Source organism: Phaseolus vulgaris, chromosome 9, assembly GCF_000499845.2.
Source record: "Phaseolus vulgaris cultivar G19833 chromosome 9, P. vulgaris v2.0, whole genome shotgun sequence".
NCBI classification, from domain to species: domain Eukaryota; kingdom Viridiplantae; phylum Streptophyta; class Magnoliopsida; order Fabales; family Fabaceae; genus Phaseolus; species Phaseolus vulgaris.
In genome coordinates this window covers 15,894,770-15,912,283 of record NC_023751.2, presented here as the reverse complement: position 1 = coordinate 15,912,283, position 17,514 = coordinate 15,894,770, and the positions used below count along the sequence as shown (strand labels likewise).

General features: G+C 32.3%; 1 protein-coding gene across 1 annotated transcript; it reads right to left on the bottom strand.

The window, feature by feature from the left end:
• Positions 1 to 205: 205 nt before the first annotated feature.
• LOC137823194 (uncharacterized) lies at positions 206 to 2,863 on the bottom strand. Its single transcript, XM_068628358.1, has one exon. It carries the CDS (start codon positions 1,958 to 1,960, stop codon positions 701 to 703), a length of 1,260 nt encoding a protein of 419 aa, XP_068484459.1. The 5' UTR covers positions 1,961 to 2,863; the 3' UTR covers positions 206 to 700.
• Between the last annotated feature and the right edge of the window lie 14,651 nt (positions 2,864 to 17,514).

The following is a 17,514-nucleotide window of genomic DNA, read 5'->3' as shown; positions in this document are numbered from 1 at the left end:
TTTTACATTAAGCTGAAAAGATGTGTCAAATTTTATAAATCTCACATTTTATTGAAAAAAATAAATTACAGTCACCAAATTAATTTGCACTAAAAACATAGGGTAAGTTACAGACCTACACAAGACTAGAAAACAAAAACACTATTTTGGGTTTGATGAATTTGGACATAGGGACTTCAACCATAAAACTAAAATGACCAGGAAATTTTCAATAGATGTTAATGTGTTATTGATATTGAATTTCAAACAATCTTCAGATTTTAAAAATACATACAGAGTGACCCTGCAGCTCTTATACAAGTCATAGTTCCTTGAACCCAGCTACACAACAGTATCCCTGCAAAACTTTCTTAGTTCTTCCTTTTCTCATTGACTGTAATGCAAACAAAAGCCTTGAGATCTGTAGCAATGGCAAATACAGCCAACATAAATGTTAAAAAGATACAACAGAGCAACCAATCCTGGGTTTGATTTGATGGTACCCTTGGTTGCAGTTAAATAAATATCTGACCTATCCGAGCCCTAAAAATAGCAGAGAATCCAAAGATAAGATACTTTGAAGCTCAAAATCAATATTTCATCTTGAAATGGCTAGAAGAATCTATTTTTGTCACCGTCTGGCTCATACTGGCACAGAACAGGATGACTGATCAACCATTGCTGAGCCATCAGAACTAGAAATCATATTTTCATAAAGGTTTTATTCTTCAAACGATTGCATGGATATTTTTTCCAACCACAGTGGCCAATCTTCTCCAAGTTGCTGTGGATTTAGTTCCATGGCAACTTTAAAATCATGCAAAGAAACTAAGCACGGTGGTCTATGTTCTGACACAGCTTCTCCTGACCCACCGTCACACTGGACGTGTAAATGATTATTTGGCCACATGCCGCTGATGATCTTACCCTGCAACTGCTGTTTGGGGGCAGGGCTCTTCCTCGGCTCATTTGTAGGCCTAGCTCTAACTAAATCAACACAGGACCTGATCAACCGTTTCAAGTACACATCCAACATATTATTCAACATGTTTGCACATTCCATAGAAATGGCTCCAAGACCTTGTACTGCAGCAATCTGATCCATGCGCCTCCGGAGTGTTTCTGTATCAGACAACCTGCCACTGTCACAACAACTATCAAAATAGCCAGCACTACTCACTGGCAATGTTTTGCGGGCTCCTCCAACACTTGCTGAGCAGTAAGGAATCCCAAGTGGTGCTATCAAGGGACTTCTAGAGAGAACCAAGCGATTTAACTGATCCACTTCTTCACCGTCTTCAACAATTGACATTTCAGCTGGCCCTTTCCCATGTATTCTTGGCTTTTCTACAGGTCGCCGATCAGCATCTCCCCTTTCATACTCAGGTAGCTCAGCAACAGCTTGAAGATGTTGCATTGGTCTCTGATAATCACATGGAGTAAGAATTCCATTCTCCAAATCAACCTTACTACCACAATCTTCTGTACCCATGGATTGATGAGAAACAGAATCAACCTTTCCATTTGGTCCAAGAGGGCTTGGTCTATCTCTCAGCTTCCGCTCACGTATTCCAGGCCTAACCTTAGGGGATACCGGCAAAATCCCATTTGACCAAACGGTAGCTTTCTGATTCTGATTGTGGAAGCTGCCAACACTCTGTTCGTGCCCATCTTCTCTACCAGGATAAATGTCTGAAGCATGTTCTCCAAACTTCTGGGGACCTGACGGATGGATTGGTGGTGGGATCTTGGCTTGGCAGGCATTCTTCAAAATTGACTTTATAAAATGGTTGTGCAAAGGAAGATTCTCCCTTCCAAGCACTCGGAAACAAAACTTGTCAAAATCAGTCTTGCTCAGCTTCTGACTCAAAAACCTGTTCAAGTAATAAAAGTATCGCTTTGACTTATCCGCTCCAAGCTTCTTTACAATCTGTGCTTTCAATTCACCCAAATCAATTCTTGAGCTCTGCTGGGGTTGCATTTCTCACCAACAGATTCACAAAACACCCAACAAATAATTAAAAAAAAACAAAACAAAACCCACCCAGCAGAAGCCTCAATTTGAACCAAATTGCAGCTCTTTCCGTTTCCAAAGAACACTAAACTTCCCCTCCCCCATATCAAGCTTATTCCAATTCCCAAATCAGCTAACTACAATCCGTACATATATCAACAACCAGATGTATGAATGATACTAATGACAGAGTAACCCACAGTAAAACTTACAATTCTGCACAAAAACAGGGTTACCCTTACGCCCCAAAAAAACCCAAATTCAGCAACCGAACAGAACATACAATGCAAAGCCAAATCCCATCTTCCTCCCACCAAAACCCTAGAGATCAAACCGCAACAAAACTCCCCAACTCCAACCACGAAACCCCGCAAATCAAACTCAAATTCATTGAATTGAATGGCATATCAAAACCCTAAGTTTGAATCACCAAACCCGGGTCCGAAACACCATTGTCGTGTCGAACAACGCGAAGCGAACATTACACCACTGCACCAATTTAAAGCCCCATTGTTTCGCCGAATTCCGTGCCTTCGAACTTCGAATTTCGAAATTCGAAGTAGATGGGAAGAGATCAAAACTGAGGTACCCCCAACAAAAATAGGAAGCGAAACCAAAAACGAAAATTTCAAATTGCAATGGAAGGAAGCACAATGAAGAAGAAGAAGAAGGGGAAGAAGAAGAAATACTAAGTGTTTTGGGGAAAAACAAAGTAGTTATACATTGATTGAACTCTGACCTTCGCAAAGTTCACGAATTGCTCACAAATCTCGAACCTCACTCACTGGGTTTCAATCTTCCAAGCTTTGCCTTTGCCTCTCTCTCTTCCTTTTTTTCTTTTTTTTTTTCTCTCCAATTTATTTATCTTTTATTTCTAATTGTTGCTCATTTTATATTGAGTTTTGTTTTTCTCTTTGCAACTCCATCTGCCAATGCTATTTTTCTTCTCTTCTCTCTCTTTTCCATTCGTCATTCTTACTATAACACGATTTTTTTCTTCTTTTTTATTTTGTATTTATTTATATTTTGTTGAAAATAATTTACCACTAAAATCAGCTTTTATACCTTCATAATACCATAGTCTAAAATTATGATAAACATATAAATATTTTTAATAGATATTGCATTACTCATTATAAAAAAAAAACACTTAATACCTATTCGGAGTGACAATTAACACATGTATAATCCACATAACTCCATATAGAAAACAATTGATTAATCTTCCTAAAATTCGTTTAATACATATAAAAAAAATATTAAATAATAATTAAATTTTAAAATACTAATTATATTTATTACATTAAATATTATTTTAAAAATTAAAAAATTATTTGTATTAAAATAGTTTTATTATTAATAAAAAATTATAAAATAATTTTTAATTTGATATCTAAATTATTTACTAAGTTTTTTACTATTAATATTTAATATTTTAAATTAGTATATAATTTATATGTTTTATATGAGGTGAGAAATTTTGAAACCTAATAATTAGATACTAATTTATAAATTATTTTACAAATTTTATTTTTAAATTTATAAAATGTTTTCTAATTTTATTAAATTATTGATTAATTATTTTAAATTCTAAAATTAATTTTTATATTTAAATTTTATATGTTCAACACCTTATAAATATCACTTTAATATTCATTCCATCTCAATATTTTCATTTATTTTTCACTTATATATTCTCTAAAAAAATTATTAACTTAAACGTGAAATAATTTTATATAAATAGACAATTATTCGATTTTCATCAACAAATGTCAACAACCTCTCATAATAAATCAAATCAGACAATTCAAGTATCCTCAAGCTCATTCTTTATAAGATATATAATTAAGTCAAACAAGAATAATTAAAAGTGATCGAAGAAAAAATGTAATTATCAAAATAATATATAATATGTATATTGAAATAGATAATTATTTCTAAATGATAAAAAGTATTCAAATAACATCAAGAACTAAAACTAATGATGTTTGATTAAAAAGGGAGGAGAATGGTAATTTCACGATTAGATTAATTCTTAAATATTCTTGATTTGGGAGTCTGCAGATTAAAAAAATCATGTTATGAACAGATATCATTTTAAAGTTGAAATTGTCATTGAGTTTGGAAAACAACTATTAAAGAATGACACGACCTCCTATAATTTTAATTTTAAAAATTATCTTATGATAAAAGAAACTATACAATCGGTAATTTAATTACAAACAAATATTAGTTTATTTTTAAAAAAATTATTATAAAATTTAACAAATTTGTATTCCCATATTTTTATAACTTAAAGACTTTTTCTTGATTTTGCATGCCTGAGTTAAGAATAGTGCTGATATATGTGATCTTATATTAATTTTGGTTAATTTAATAATTATATATTTTGACTTTTGTATAAGTTCTTTCAGAGTAAACTAAAATCTTTTTAATTATTTTTTCTCTTCGTGTGGTTTGGTTGACTTGAAAAGCATGAGCTTAAGAGAGTGAACTAAGTTTTATAATTGTAATTGATATAAATTGCAAAGCCTATGTTTGATATTCTTTAATGAACTAATGCAACGTTGAGTTTCTTTTAATGATATATAATTTTATTAGATAAAAATAATTCATAGATGTGGTTGTGTAGTTGTTTAAGTTAAAATTATAATATTAAAAATTTATTGATGGGATTGATTTATACAGGTGACTATATCAATAAGTAGACGATGTTTGTCTTTAAATTATGTTCATTGCTTTGTTGAAAAGTTAAATAAGATGATGACATCATTTAATGAAAGAGATCAAATGATGGTCTACTAGAGACAATTTATATTGTTAAGACTAATTAGAATTTGTAGCGTGTCTTGTTGTAATTGTCGAAATAAATTCTCTTACATGGTTTCATATTATTAAGGTCCTTAGGTTCTATATAGAGAAAGCGTTGTGTATAGTCAAATACATTGTATTTGGTAAGATTCATTAGTGTATAAAACCTTTTAATGTTAATAAAAGTATTTTATTTTAATATTGTTCTTGTATTTTCTTGTTTGGTATTGCTGTGAATCTAATAATTGATGTCGTTTATAGGAAGTGTCATGCGAGTAGAGGACTTGTGGGAATAACACTTTTGAGGCGGAGGGGAAACTTGTAATGTGTGGAGGAGACTCATACTCGAACAGGAGATTGTAAGGAACTCAAGTATGGAGTATAAAGTCCCATATTAAGGAGTTTCACAATACTCTACTTTGACTGACGTAATAATGTATGTCTTTTATGACATTTTTTATGGTTTTCTTTAGCTTATAAATACCAATATATAAATGCCTTTTTGGGAAATAATTTATTGTTTCAAAAGGTCAATCATAAGGATCAAATAAGTTATTATTTTTTCAAAATAAGTAGTAAAGAATGCACTGAGTTTCAATTGCTTCGCTCATACTCACGAAGAGTAGGACAAATTTGGTAATAGATATCTTATCAATCTACAAATTCACATCAACTTCTAATAAAATAAATAACAAATACTACTTGGGACCTAATCCATTGGAGGACATGGATTAGGTATATACACAATATACATTATTCTTCTCATTTTTATTTGAGGAATTCGTAACCTATCCTTTGGTTTCACTAATCTTCTTTAGCAATCCATTTAGGCAAATAGCATCTTTGTATGGTCCTTGTGGAAACAACATGGACTATTTTTTCCTTCTAAAAAGGGTCATGTCTGATATTGGTAAGTTATCTCCTAATGCACACACGTGCAGTTAGTAAACACCATTCTCTGTCTATGTTGTTGAACCAAGTGGTGTTCAATGTTTTGAAGAATCCAAATCCTTTGAAGGATGATGAAGCCTCTGCTTTGCTTGATGCTGTTGTGCTGGTTTAAGCTTTGTTTTGGGGTAGTTTAATGTTGTAATCAACCCTTAGATTAAATCTCAAAGCAATTAGCATCTCAATTTTAACAAAGTAAAATGTTTTTCAAACTAAGTTGAAACAACCGATTGTTTTGTCGAAACAACCGATTGTTTACACTTAGATGTTTTTGAGAAAGTTTGAAAACTGTTTTTGAATGGTGAATTTTGTTAAGTAACAAAACAACCGATTGATTCGAGGAAACAATCGATTGTTTGTTTTGAAACCATAACAGAAAAACTGTTTTCTTTGACTGAGCTTTAAATGTTTTAACTGAATACGCTCCAGTCATTAAATGCTTTGACCAATCTGTTTTAAATACAATTAAGAGTTTGTTAAGATTTGATAACAAACTATATTCTTAGATATATTCTGAAAAACTGTTTTTATGTTTTTAAGAATCTTGAAACAAAGTTTTGATCAAAGAGTTTTTAAAAGAGTTCTGAGATTGCTTAAGAGTTGAGAGATTGATCAAGGTGCTGAATGGGATTCTACTTGTATTGATTTCAGATATTCATTTGTAACAAGTGTAATATTTGTAAAATTGCTGAACAATTCGTGTGTGTTTTGCTGAGATTGGTTGTGTGTTCTTGAGGTGTTCAAGATCAGCAATCTTAGTGTTGGCCAAGGAGAGTGTGTTTCTTGAGGTGTTCAAGGTCATTCTCTTGGTTGTGGTGTAAGTGATCAAGTGGTGATTGCTTAGTGGATATCCTCAGGGTTTCTGAGAAGACTGGATGTAGCTCTTGTTTGGAGTGAACCAATATAAACAACTGTGTACAATTTCTCTATCCCTATCTCTTTAATTCAGTTTTGTTATTTTGGAACTGGTATAAACAACCGATTGTTTCGCTAAAACAACCGATTGTTTTTCCAGCTTTGTGCTTTTGCTGTTTGTGTTTGGAAAAACTGAATCCTTAATCAAGGTTCTTTCAAAGTATTTTCATTCTAAGGTTAAAAGTTTGCAAAATTCTTTCTTAAACAATTCACCCCCGTCTCGTTTAAGGCCATATATTCTAACAATTGGCATCAAGAGTTTGGTTCTTGAAAGTTATTCAAGTTGATCTAAAAATCTTTTTTCTATGGCTGGAAAACTATCTTTTGAGGAGGGTGCTTCAATCTACAAACCACCTTTATTCTGTGGATTGAATTATAAGTTTTGGGAAGCAAGAATGAAAATCTTTATTGAATCCATTGATCAAAGAATTTGGGACTCAATTGAGAATGGTCCTTACATTCCAAAATTCAAAAAGGAAAATGCTTTCTTTACAAAACCTTTGTCCAAATGGACAGATGATGAATGTAAGATGGCTCAGCTTGATAAGTCTGCTCAAAATATTATAGCTTTTGCACTAGAAACTAATGAATTTTGCAGAATATCAAAGTGCAAAACTGCTAAGGAAATGTGGGAGACACTCAAAGTTGTTCATGAACCAAAGGAAGCAATGACAAAGACTCAAGCAAGAAGAAAGAAAAGGCAAAACAAGAAAAGCCTCAATCTTTGCTTAATGGCCAGAAGGGAGGATGACTCATGTAGTGTAAGTTCATCAAACTCTTCAAACTTTGAAAATTATGGTCAATTGCTTCAAGCCTTTCAAGAAACTCATGAAGAAGCCAACCGATTGGCTTTCTTGAACAATCGATTGAAAGAAAAGAATAGCTGGCTTGAAAACAGAGTAAAGGCACTGGAAGAGGATTTAGAAAATTCAAAAATGGATTTTGAAAATCTGGAAATCATTTACAAAAACTCCTCTTGCAAGTGTGATACTATAGTTTGTGAAAATTGCGAAAATCTTGAAAAGAAGGTCCACTATCTTGTTAAAACAGTGGATAAGCTTTCTAAAGGCCAATCTAACTTTGAGAGTGTGCTAGTATCTCAAAATTGTGTTTTTGGAAAATTTGGATTGGGTTTTAATCCACAAAACAAGCAAGATAGATTTTCAAAATCATTTTCGAAAATGCCAGAAAAACAATCGATTGGACCATCGAAACAACCTATTGTTACATGCTTCTATTGCATGAAAAGAGGTCATTCTGTGCGATTCTGTAAAATCAGAAAACATGTTGTTCCTAAAGGGCTTATGAAGTGGATTCCCAAGAAAAATAAAGCTTGTATTGATGAGTATAAACCAGATGGACCCACATTCATAAGGGGACCAAACCTATGTACTTGAAAATATTTTTTGTAGGACATCTTGGAGGAAAGAAAACAACTTTGGTACTTGGACAGTGGATGCTCCAAGCATATGATAGGGGACAAATCAAAGTTCCTGAGAATATCCTTCAAGCAAGAGGGTCATGTCACCTATGGAGACAACAACAAAGGAAAAATTCTTGGAAGAGGATCCATAGGAGATGAAAGCATCTTGGTGATTCATGATGTGCTCTTTGTTGAAGGCCTAAAGCATAATCTTCTGAGTATTAGCCAACTATGTGACAAGGGGTATCAAGTGATGTTCAAGACAAACACATGTGAAATCTGTCTACCCAACACCAAAGAGGTAATGTTGGTAGGTAAGAGAGTTAATAATGTGTATCTTCTAGATATCTCTTCACCATGTTCAATTGGATGTCTTCTATCCAAGCAAGATGAATCTTGGCTTTGACATAGAAGAATTGCTCATATTCACATGAATCATTTGAACAAGCTAATATCAAAAGATCTTGTGATTGGGCTGCCAAAACTCAAGTTTGAGAGGGATCACATTTGTGAAGCTTGCCAAAAAGGGAAACAAGTGAAAAGTTCTTTTAAAACCAAAAATATTGTCTCTTCATTGAGACCTCTTGAACTCCTTCACATGGATCTCTTTGGACCCTCTAGAACTATGAGTCTTGGTGGAAATTATTATGCTCTTGTTATTGTTGATGATTTCTCTAGGTACTCTTGGACTTTGTTCTTGGAATCAAAGAGTGATGCCTTTGCTGCATTCAAAAAGCTGGCAAGAAGGCTTCAAAACACAAAGAACAGCAACATAGGCTCCATAAGGAGTGACCATGGAGGAGAATTCCAAAATGAGAAGTTTGCAAAGTTCAGTGAGAAGTTGGGGATTCTACATAATTTCTCTGCTCCAAGAACACCACAGCAAAATGGAGTTGTAGAGAGGAAGAACATATCTCTTGAAGAGCTTGCAAGGACAATGCTTAGTGAGTCATCACTTCCTATGTATTTTTGGGCAGATGCAGTGAGCACCTCTTGTTATGTGATGAATAGAGTGCTTATAAGGCCCATCTTGAAGAAAACTCCATATGAACTTTTCAATGGAAGGAAGCCTAACATCAGTCACCTCAAAGTCTTTGGTTGTAGTTGTTTCGTTCTTAACAATGGAAAGGAAAGCTTGGGAAAGTTTGATGAGAAAACTGACCTTGGCATTTTCATTGGTTATTCTCTCACAAGCCATGCATATAGAGTCTACAACAAAAGATTGATGACTGTAGAAGAATTAGTACATGTAGTCTTTGATGAGGTAGATCGTAAAATCAGTGGGAACCCAAAGATCAGTGCTAAGGAAGACGAACAGAGCATCAATTTGGAGAAGCTAGATATTTGTGCAGAAAAATAACCGGTTGATTCGCAGAAACAACCGATTGAAATTCTGCAACAGAGTGAGCTGCCCAAAGAGTGGAGGATTCCTAGAGATCTGTTAGTGGATAACATCATAGGGCAGATAAAGGAAGGTGTATCCACACGTAGCTCCATCTCAAACTACTGCAGGCACACAACTTTTGTTTCTCAAATTGAACCAAAGTCAATTGAAGAAGCTCTCAAGGATGAGAAGTGGGTTGAAGCTATGCATGAAGAGCTAAACCAATTTGAAAGATATGAGGTATGGTTTCTTGTCCCTAAAACTAATGAAATGAGTATTATTGGTTCAAAATGGGTTTTCAGGAACAAGCTAGATGAGGATGGAGTGATCACTAAAAACAAAGCAAGGCTAGTTGCCAAAGGCTACAATAAAGAAGAGGGCATAGACTATGGTGAAACTTTTGCTCCTGTGGCTAGATTGGAGGCTGTGAGGCTGCTGCTGGCTTTTGCATGTATGAGTGGTTTTAAACTCTTCCAAATGGATGTAAAGAGTGCCTTCTTGAATGGCTACATCAATGAGGAAGTCTTTGTAGATCAACCACCGGGTTTTGAAGATCACAAGTATCCTAACCATGTCTTCAAGTTGAAGAAAGCCTTGTATGGACTGAAACAAGCTCCAAGGCAGTGGTATGAGAGGCTTAGCAATTTTCTGCTATCTCATGGTTATGAAAGAGGAATGGTAGACAAGACTATCAAGAAGTCAAATGCATAAATAATTATTGTGCAAATCTATGTTGATGACATCATCTTTGGTGCTACACAAGATAGGTTGTGTGAAGAATTTGTGGCTGCAATGAAAGGTGAGTTTGAAATGTCTATGATGGGAGAACTATCTTTCTTTCTTGGATTGCAGGTTAAACAAACAAAAGATGGGATCTTTCTAAGTCAATCAAAGTATTGCAAGGAAATTCTCAAAAAGTTTGAAATGGAGAATTGCAAAGAGTCAAGCACTCAAATGCCATCAAGCTGCTACATGGATGCAGATGCTGCTGGAAAGAGTATAGATCAAACAAAATACAGAGGTTTGATTGGATCATTGCTTTATCTAACAGCAAGTAGGCCGGACATCATGTTTGCGGTGTGTCTATGTGCAAGATATCAAGCAAATCCTAAAGAGTCACACTTCAAAGCTGCAAAAAGGATTCTGAAATATCTCAAAGGAACATCATCTGTAGGACTATGGTATCCTTCTCATTCTCTAATACATTTAATTGGTTATTCAGATTCTGACTTTGCAGGTTGCAAGCTAGATAGAAAGAGCACAAGTGGCACTTGTCACCTTCTTGGCTCAAGCCTAATCTCATGACATAGCAAGAAGCAAGCATGTGTTGCTCTCTCTACTGCTGAGGCAGAATATATAGCTGTTGGTAGCTGCTGTGCACAGATCCTATGGCTCAAACAACAACTTGCAGATTTTGGTTTACAAATCAGCAAAGTTCCTTTGATGTGTGATAACACAAGTGCAATAAATCTTACCAAAAATCAAATCCAGCACTCAAGGACCAAACATATTGAAATAAGACATCATTTCATCAGAGATCATGTGCAAAATGGGAACTGTGAAGTAAAGTTTGTGGAGACCAAACTGCAGCTAGCTGACATCTTCACAAAGCCTTTGCCAAAAGAGAGGTTTTTCTTCTTGAGAAATGAGTTAGGTATTCTTGATCTTAATCATCTCTCTTAAATATGTCTTTGATACATGTTAAAGTCTATTTGTGAAGACAAATAGGGGGAGAATTATTGGATCTTGTATATCTGTGTCTTATATGCAACAAAATGTTTAAATCTCTAAATATAAAAGTGTTTTCTACTGCTGTTGATAGAAACAACCGATTGTTTCGTGTAAACAACCGATTGTTTATTATGTTTAAAGAGTTGTAATCTAACTTGCTGCTGTAAGAAGCTTTGGATAGTATGAATGCTTTCTCTGCAGGAACTGCTTCAGATTTAATCAGTACAACACAAGCACCAGGGATTTGTCTTCATCAAATAGGGGGAGATTGTTGAACCAAGTGGTGTTTAATGTTTTGAAGAATCCAAATCCTTTGAAGGATGATAAAGCCTCTGGTTTGCTTGATGTTGCTGTGCTGGTTTAAGTTTTGTTTTGGGGTAGTTTAATGTTGTAATCAACCCTTAGATTAAATCTCAAAGCAATTAGCATCTCAATTTTAACAAAGTAAAATGTTTTTCAAACTAAGTTGAAACAACCGATTGTTTTGTCGAAACAACCGATTGTTTACACTTAGATGTTTTTTAGAAAGTTTGAAAACTGTTTTTGAATGGTGAATTTTGTTAAGTAACAAAACAACCGATTGATTCGAGGAAACAATCGATTGTTTGTTTTGAAACCATAACAGAATAACTGTTTTCTTTGACTGAGCTTTAAATGCTTTAACTGAATACGCTCCAATCATTAAATGCTTTGACCAATCTGTTTTAAATGCAATTAAGAGTTTGTTAAGATTTGATAACAAACTATATTCTTAGATATATTCTGAAAAACTGTTTTTATGTTTTTTAAGAATCTTGAAACAAAGTTTTGATCAAAGAGTTTTTAAAAGAGTTTTGAGATTGCTTAAGAGTTGAGAGATTGATCAAGATGCTGAATAGGATTCTACTTGTATTGATTTCAGATATTCATCTGTAACAAGTGTAATATTTGTAAAACTGCTGAACAATTCGTGTGTGTGTTTTGCTGAGATTGACTGTGTGTTCTTGAGGTGTTCAAGATCAGCAATCTTAGTGTTGGCCAAGGAGAGTGTGTTTCTTGAGGTGTTCAAGGTCATTCTCTTGGTTGTGGTGTAAGTGATCAAGTGGTGATTGCTTAGTGGATATCCTCAGGGTTTCTGAGAAGACTGGATGTAGCTCTTGTTTGGAGTGAACCAGTATAAACAACTGTGTACAATTTCTCTATCCCTATCTCTTTAATTCAGTTTTGTTATTTTGGAACTGGTATAAACAACCGATTGTTTCGCTAAAACAACCGATTGTTTTTCTAGCTTTGTGCTTTTGCTGTTTGTGTTTGGAAAAACTGAATCCTTAATCAAGGTTCTTTCAAAGTATTTTCATTCTAAGGTTAAAAGTTTGCAAAAATCTTTCTTAAACAATTCACCTCCCCTCTCGTTTAAGGTCATATATTCTAACATATGTGTCTAACTTCAAATTTAAATATACCAACGCTCTTATTTGTACTCGTTCAAATGTACATGCCATGAGGATCACTTAGTCATAAAGCTTGCCAAGGAAGTGAGAAAAGCACTTGGAGTGGGAAATGTACTACCAAATGTTGGAGCAACTCAAATTCCACACCCTCCTCGTGTATCCATACCTACCCGACAATTGTAGCCACTACTATAACCTATCACTTTGGATGGTTGAGATTTGAGGGGGTTTGATGTGAGTTGATTTTAGGATTGCACGTTTTAATTTGTTGCTCTTGTTTATGATTTTGAGATTAGCAATTTAAGGTAAGAACCCTAAGAAGATTCCCACTTGACACAAACTTAACCAAGTGGTTAAGTAAGTGTGAAGGTTCACTTCATAAGGACAAAGAGAAAAACACAAAAATAAGGTGATTATGATGCAAGGGGCGTAATTTAAAAACAATTGAAGTAAAGGATGAATGAAGATGACCAAAAGGAAATGACATAAACAAGTAACATAAAAGACACAAGGAAGGATGAAAAAAGAGATGAGATGAAGGAAGCTTATGGTGAAAATGGTGACGATGATCACGCCACTTGGAGGGTGGGAAACTCCAAGTTAAGTGAAGGAAAAACTGTCACTTTAAATGCTCACACACTCAGGATAAGACCAAAATCATTTAGGAGACAAAGCTCACTAATCACTTTACTATGTTCAAAATCTAGGTGAAAATACATGAGGTAAGACACCTTATTTATAAGAATGGGTGTCTTGGTGGGCAAGATGGGTGAGGGGTAGAAAATACATAAGAGGGGGCAGCCTAGGGATTTGACCTATGTCAATGTCGTCCCTATTCATAACTTATATAAGTTAGGACTGCCTTCTAACCCTAATGGACCAGGCACAAACTAAAATGATAAATACACCCCCTATTATGCTATATGGACCCTACTCTAGTAAAATTGAAAACAAAGAGACTGGCTAGTGCTCAACTCCTATGGTTTGGACTCTGCTCCTGGTAATCCTCTGAGGAATGATGGGCTCTGAAGCACTGACTAGTGGTGGGTCCTGACCTAGCCCTGAATCATGTGTCATGCTTCGGGGCGTCCTTCTGGAGAGGTTGGACTTAGTTAGGGGATGCTCTATCTCTCAGATCTTCATCAGGATTGGAGATGACCGAAGAAAACTTATGCTGAGTTCAAAAACTACATTCATTTATTATGGACCATGCTAACCCTCATTGAATTTTCAAATAACAACATATAGTTAATCCCTTAATTTTCGGTCATTCCTTAAAGATATTGCTTAAATCAAGTGAAGGCAATGTTTTGAATTGGAATGTTCACATACTTTTGACATTTACATTTTTATAATTTTGAGAAAGGTCAATCTTCCTATTTATTTTGTTCATTACAATCCTATCGAGTTAATAATTATTTTGAGTAAGTTTTTTCCTGTTTGTGATTTGTCTATTTTTTATCAAATGAGTTTAGGATTTAATTTGTTTCCACGCCATCTTGGTAAAGTTAAGATGAGGGTTGTGATATATTTCAAATTTGTGCAATATAATATAGCCCATGTAAATTTTTAAAGCTTTATCATATAAGTTGGCTAGTAGTTAATGAAACCACAACAATCTACAATTAAATTAGGATTGATTAAGTCACTCATCTCAATCTTAAAAAAAATAAGAAAAAATAAAAGGTTAATTATTCGAAAGTCAAGTCACATGTGAAGCTCATGTGAAGCTCTCCATGAGATGAGCAAGTGGATCAAATATTTTCCAAACTTCTTATGAGTTTTTTTCTTTTCCTTTTAGAAATTGTTCAACTTCCACAAGGACAATGGACTATGAACCTTCGTACTTTTCAACCAATAAGTTTTCATTTATGTAGTTTTAGTTATAGACTATGCAATAGTGACTTTTCAGATTGTATATTTCAGAACATTAAAAATAATATTTTTGTATTCTAAATTACATATTAAAATATAAAATTTGTATTATGAATATATAATCTATAATTTTATTTTTTTATTTTAGAAAGTACATTCCATAATATAATTTTTATATTTCAAAATTATGTACATTTTGAAAAGTATAAAATTTACATTATCAAATGTACCCAAATGCATTTTTTTATTTTATATTTTAGAATGTAAAACTTAAAATATATAATTTGTATTCTAGAATGTAAGTTATGGAATATAAAATAATAAAAAAACACTATGAATTTAACATTTGAAGAGGTATTTCTATAATATATAATTCAAAATATATTTACAAAGTAACTCCATATATATGCAACTTGAAAAGTACGGGGTGCAGAAAGCCATAACCCTTATTCCATCATGAAGTACCTTAAAATCTATTTACAAGGCCCACTTTTCAAAATAGGGAAAGTTACTTTCACTACATTTATCTAGTGGATTATATTCAAATTTTAGATTGAAAAGTTTCCAAATTTAAACTTCATATTAGATGAGTGAGATAAACTTGCTTGATGATTTTCTTAAAAATTTCCCTAAACCCTAAACTCCAACTCTTCAAAGTCTTCGTTCCAAGTCCTCAATAATTTGTTCTTACAATAACAAAACTTATGCAGTTAATGCTCTAAACTACATATTTCTAAACTACATATTTTAATAACGTATGTCTTTTTACTCGGTTTGTTTTCAAAATCAATAAATTTGAAACATTTAAGAGATCAAAAGTGAAAGAAAGTAATTGATTTACCTTCAACAATGAATTGACTCAATAAGTAAATTAAGCAACAATGGAACATAATTCACATCAACACCTTGTTAAAAATTTCATAATTTATAATACTTCTAAATATAATGAATTTGAATTGATTTTATTATAAAATTATTTCATTTTTAAGGGTTTTATTTGAATAAGATAATTTAAATTTATTGAATTTTGATTTCTTATTTGAATAAATTATTTCAATTATATGTCTTATTTCAATTGAATTCCTTCAACTCAAACATTAAACAATGTATGAGATAATTTGACTTTCCACAACAAAAATATACATACCTTGCTAGAATCATCCACACGAAAGTATTTTAGAGACCCAACTACATGTACATACATGAATTAGCACTCAAGTCTATGAAGTGATTTTAGTTTTGTAAATAGACATTTGGCTCATCAATGCGATGGACACACATTAAATGTTTCTAAGTTAAGATCTCTCAAGATATTTGATTCACCACCGTCGACATTAGTTGATATTATTGGAAACACACCCGCTTGTGCATTTGTGTAACCGCATTTTTTACTTTTATTATTATTATTATAGGTATATATGTGTATTCGTATCTTTTAAATATCAAATATCACTAAGAAAAAATAAGATAGGTATTATCTCATCAACTATGAGTTTCAACATGCAATTTTAATAATTAAGTTATAGTAAAAAAAAAATATTAAACAAATTCAAACTTATAACACAATAAACATAATTATATTAAAGCAGCCATTAGTTTCATTCTCAAGACTTGTAAATCACTAATTTTATTTGTTACTAATATAAAACTAAAAAAAAGGAATATAATAATGAAAAAAAAGACGAGAAACTCCAGTAACAAATCCTAAAAGAATATTTATTTTCTAATTTCTTTCCTCTTCTCCATAATAATGTCGTATTCATAATACATCCATCCTCCTCGTCGATGCCCACATCAACAAATATATCAAGATAATTCTGTACCTGTGCAAAAATCTGAATGGTCTATATTCAAGTAACATTTTGGGATATTTTGCTTCTCTATCTTCTTCCTCCACTTGCTATACGAAAATGAAAAGCAGAGTAAAATAAATAAAAATTATGAGCATTAACAATTAAACAATTAGAATTTATACAACTTGTATTGATTGATCATAACAAAATAAACGATAATGACATTGGTTCAATAATAAATACCTTTAGAATAAAAAAAAAACTATTTTTTTGTGGTTTACATTCATTTTTTGATGTTTCTTTCTTGTTTCAATCTTTTTTTCTCACACTCCTCTCAAATTTTTCTTTTGTACTTTGACTTTTTGCCCTTTTGAGGGAGGTAAAATAACTGCCCATCAAACCTGTTTTCAATTCAAGTCTTATTTGACTCATTTTTTTCAAATAAATGTAGTGCATGACTCTCAAACAATTTTTTTTTCAAATTTAATATTAACTATTTTTTTAGTTTTAAATTGAAGTAATTATAAAATGATAAAATAATTAAAATAAATTAATAAAACGAAATATTAATATAAGGATAAATTAGCAACAAATTTGTGTAAAAAAAATAATAATGAGAAATCCCTATATATATATATAAATTATTTTTAATTCATGTCAATTCTCAATTTTTCAGACTGATATCAACCAAGATTACTTTTACAATGTAGTTGGTTATGTTTTGTTTTTTATTTTTTTTAATGTTTATTGAAAAATCACTGTCAGACATTGATAGAATCGATCATAGCTAATATCATTAGAAGTTTTCCAAGACAACAATAAAAATAAATATTGATAAATCATTAATAAAAAATAATATTAATCATTTAAGTTTTTGTCAATATCATTATGTATTGGTTCATAAATTTGTTAATCATTAATTTGCTCTCGTTGATTTTATGTTGCCTTATTTTAAATTTATTGATTCAATAATATAATGTGCTCTAAAATAATATTGTTTTATCTACATATATTTTGGCACTTACATTTCTATATGTTTTTGTGTTTGTGTTTTTGTTTTTGAATCTCATGTGGTTAACACTTAAAATTTAATAACTACATAATTATTATTTTTACATTTAATTTTAATTTTAATTTTTTATTAATTGCAAAGATTCTTAGAAATGGTATTGAATTTTGTTATTGTATTTTTTTTGTTAATATTATAATTT

Excerpts from the sequence above, each read along its gene's own strand:
- LOC137823194 (XM_068628358.1), bottom strand. The coding sequence starts at position 1,960 with ATGCAACCCCAGCAGAGCTCAAGAATTGATTTGGGTGAATTGAAAGCA.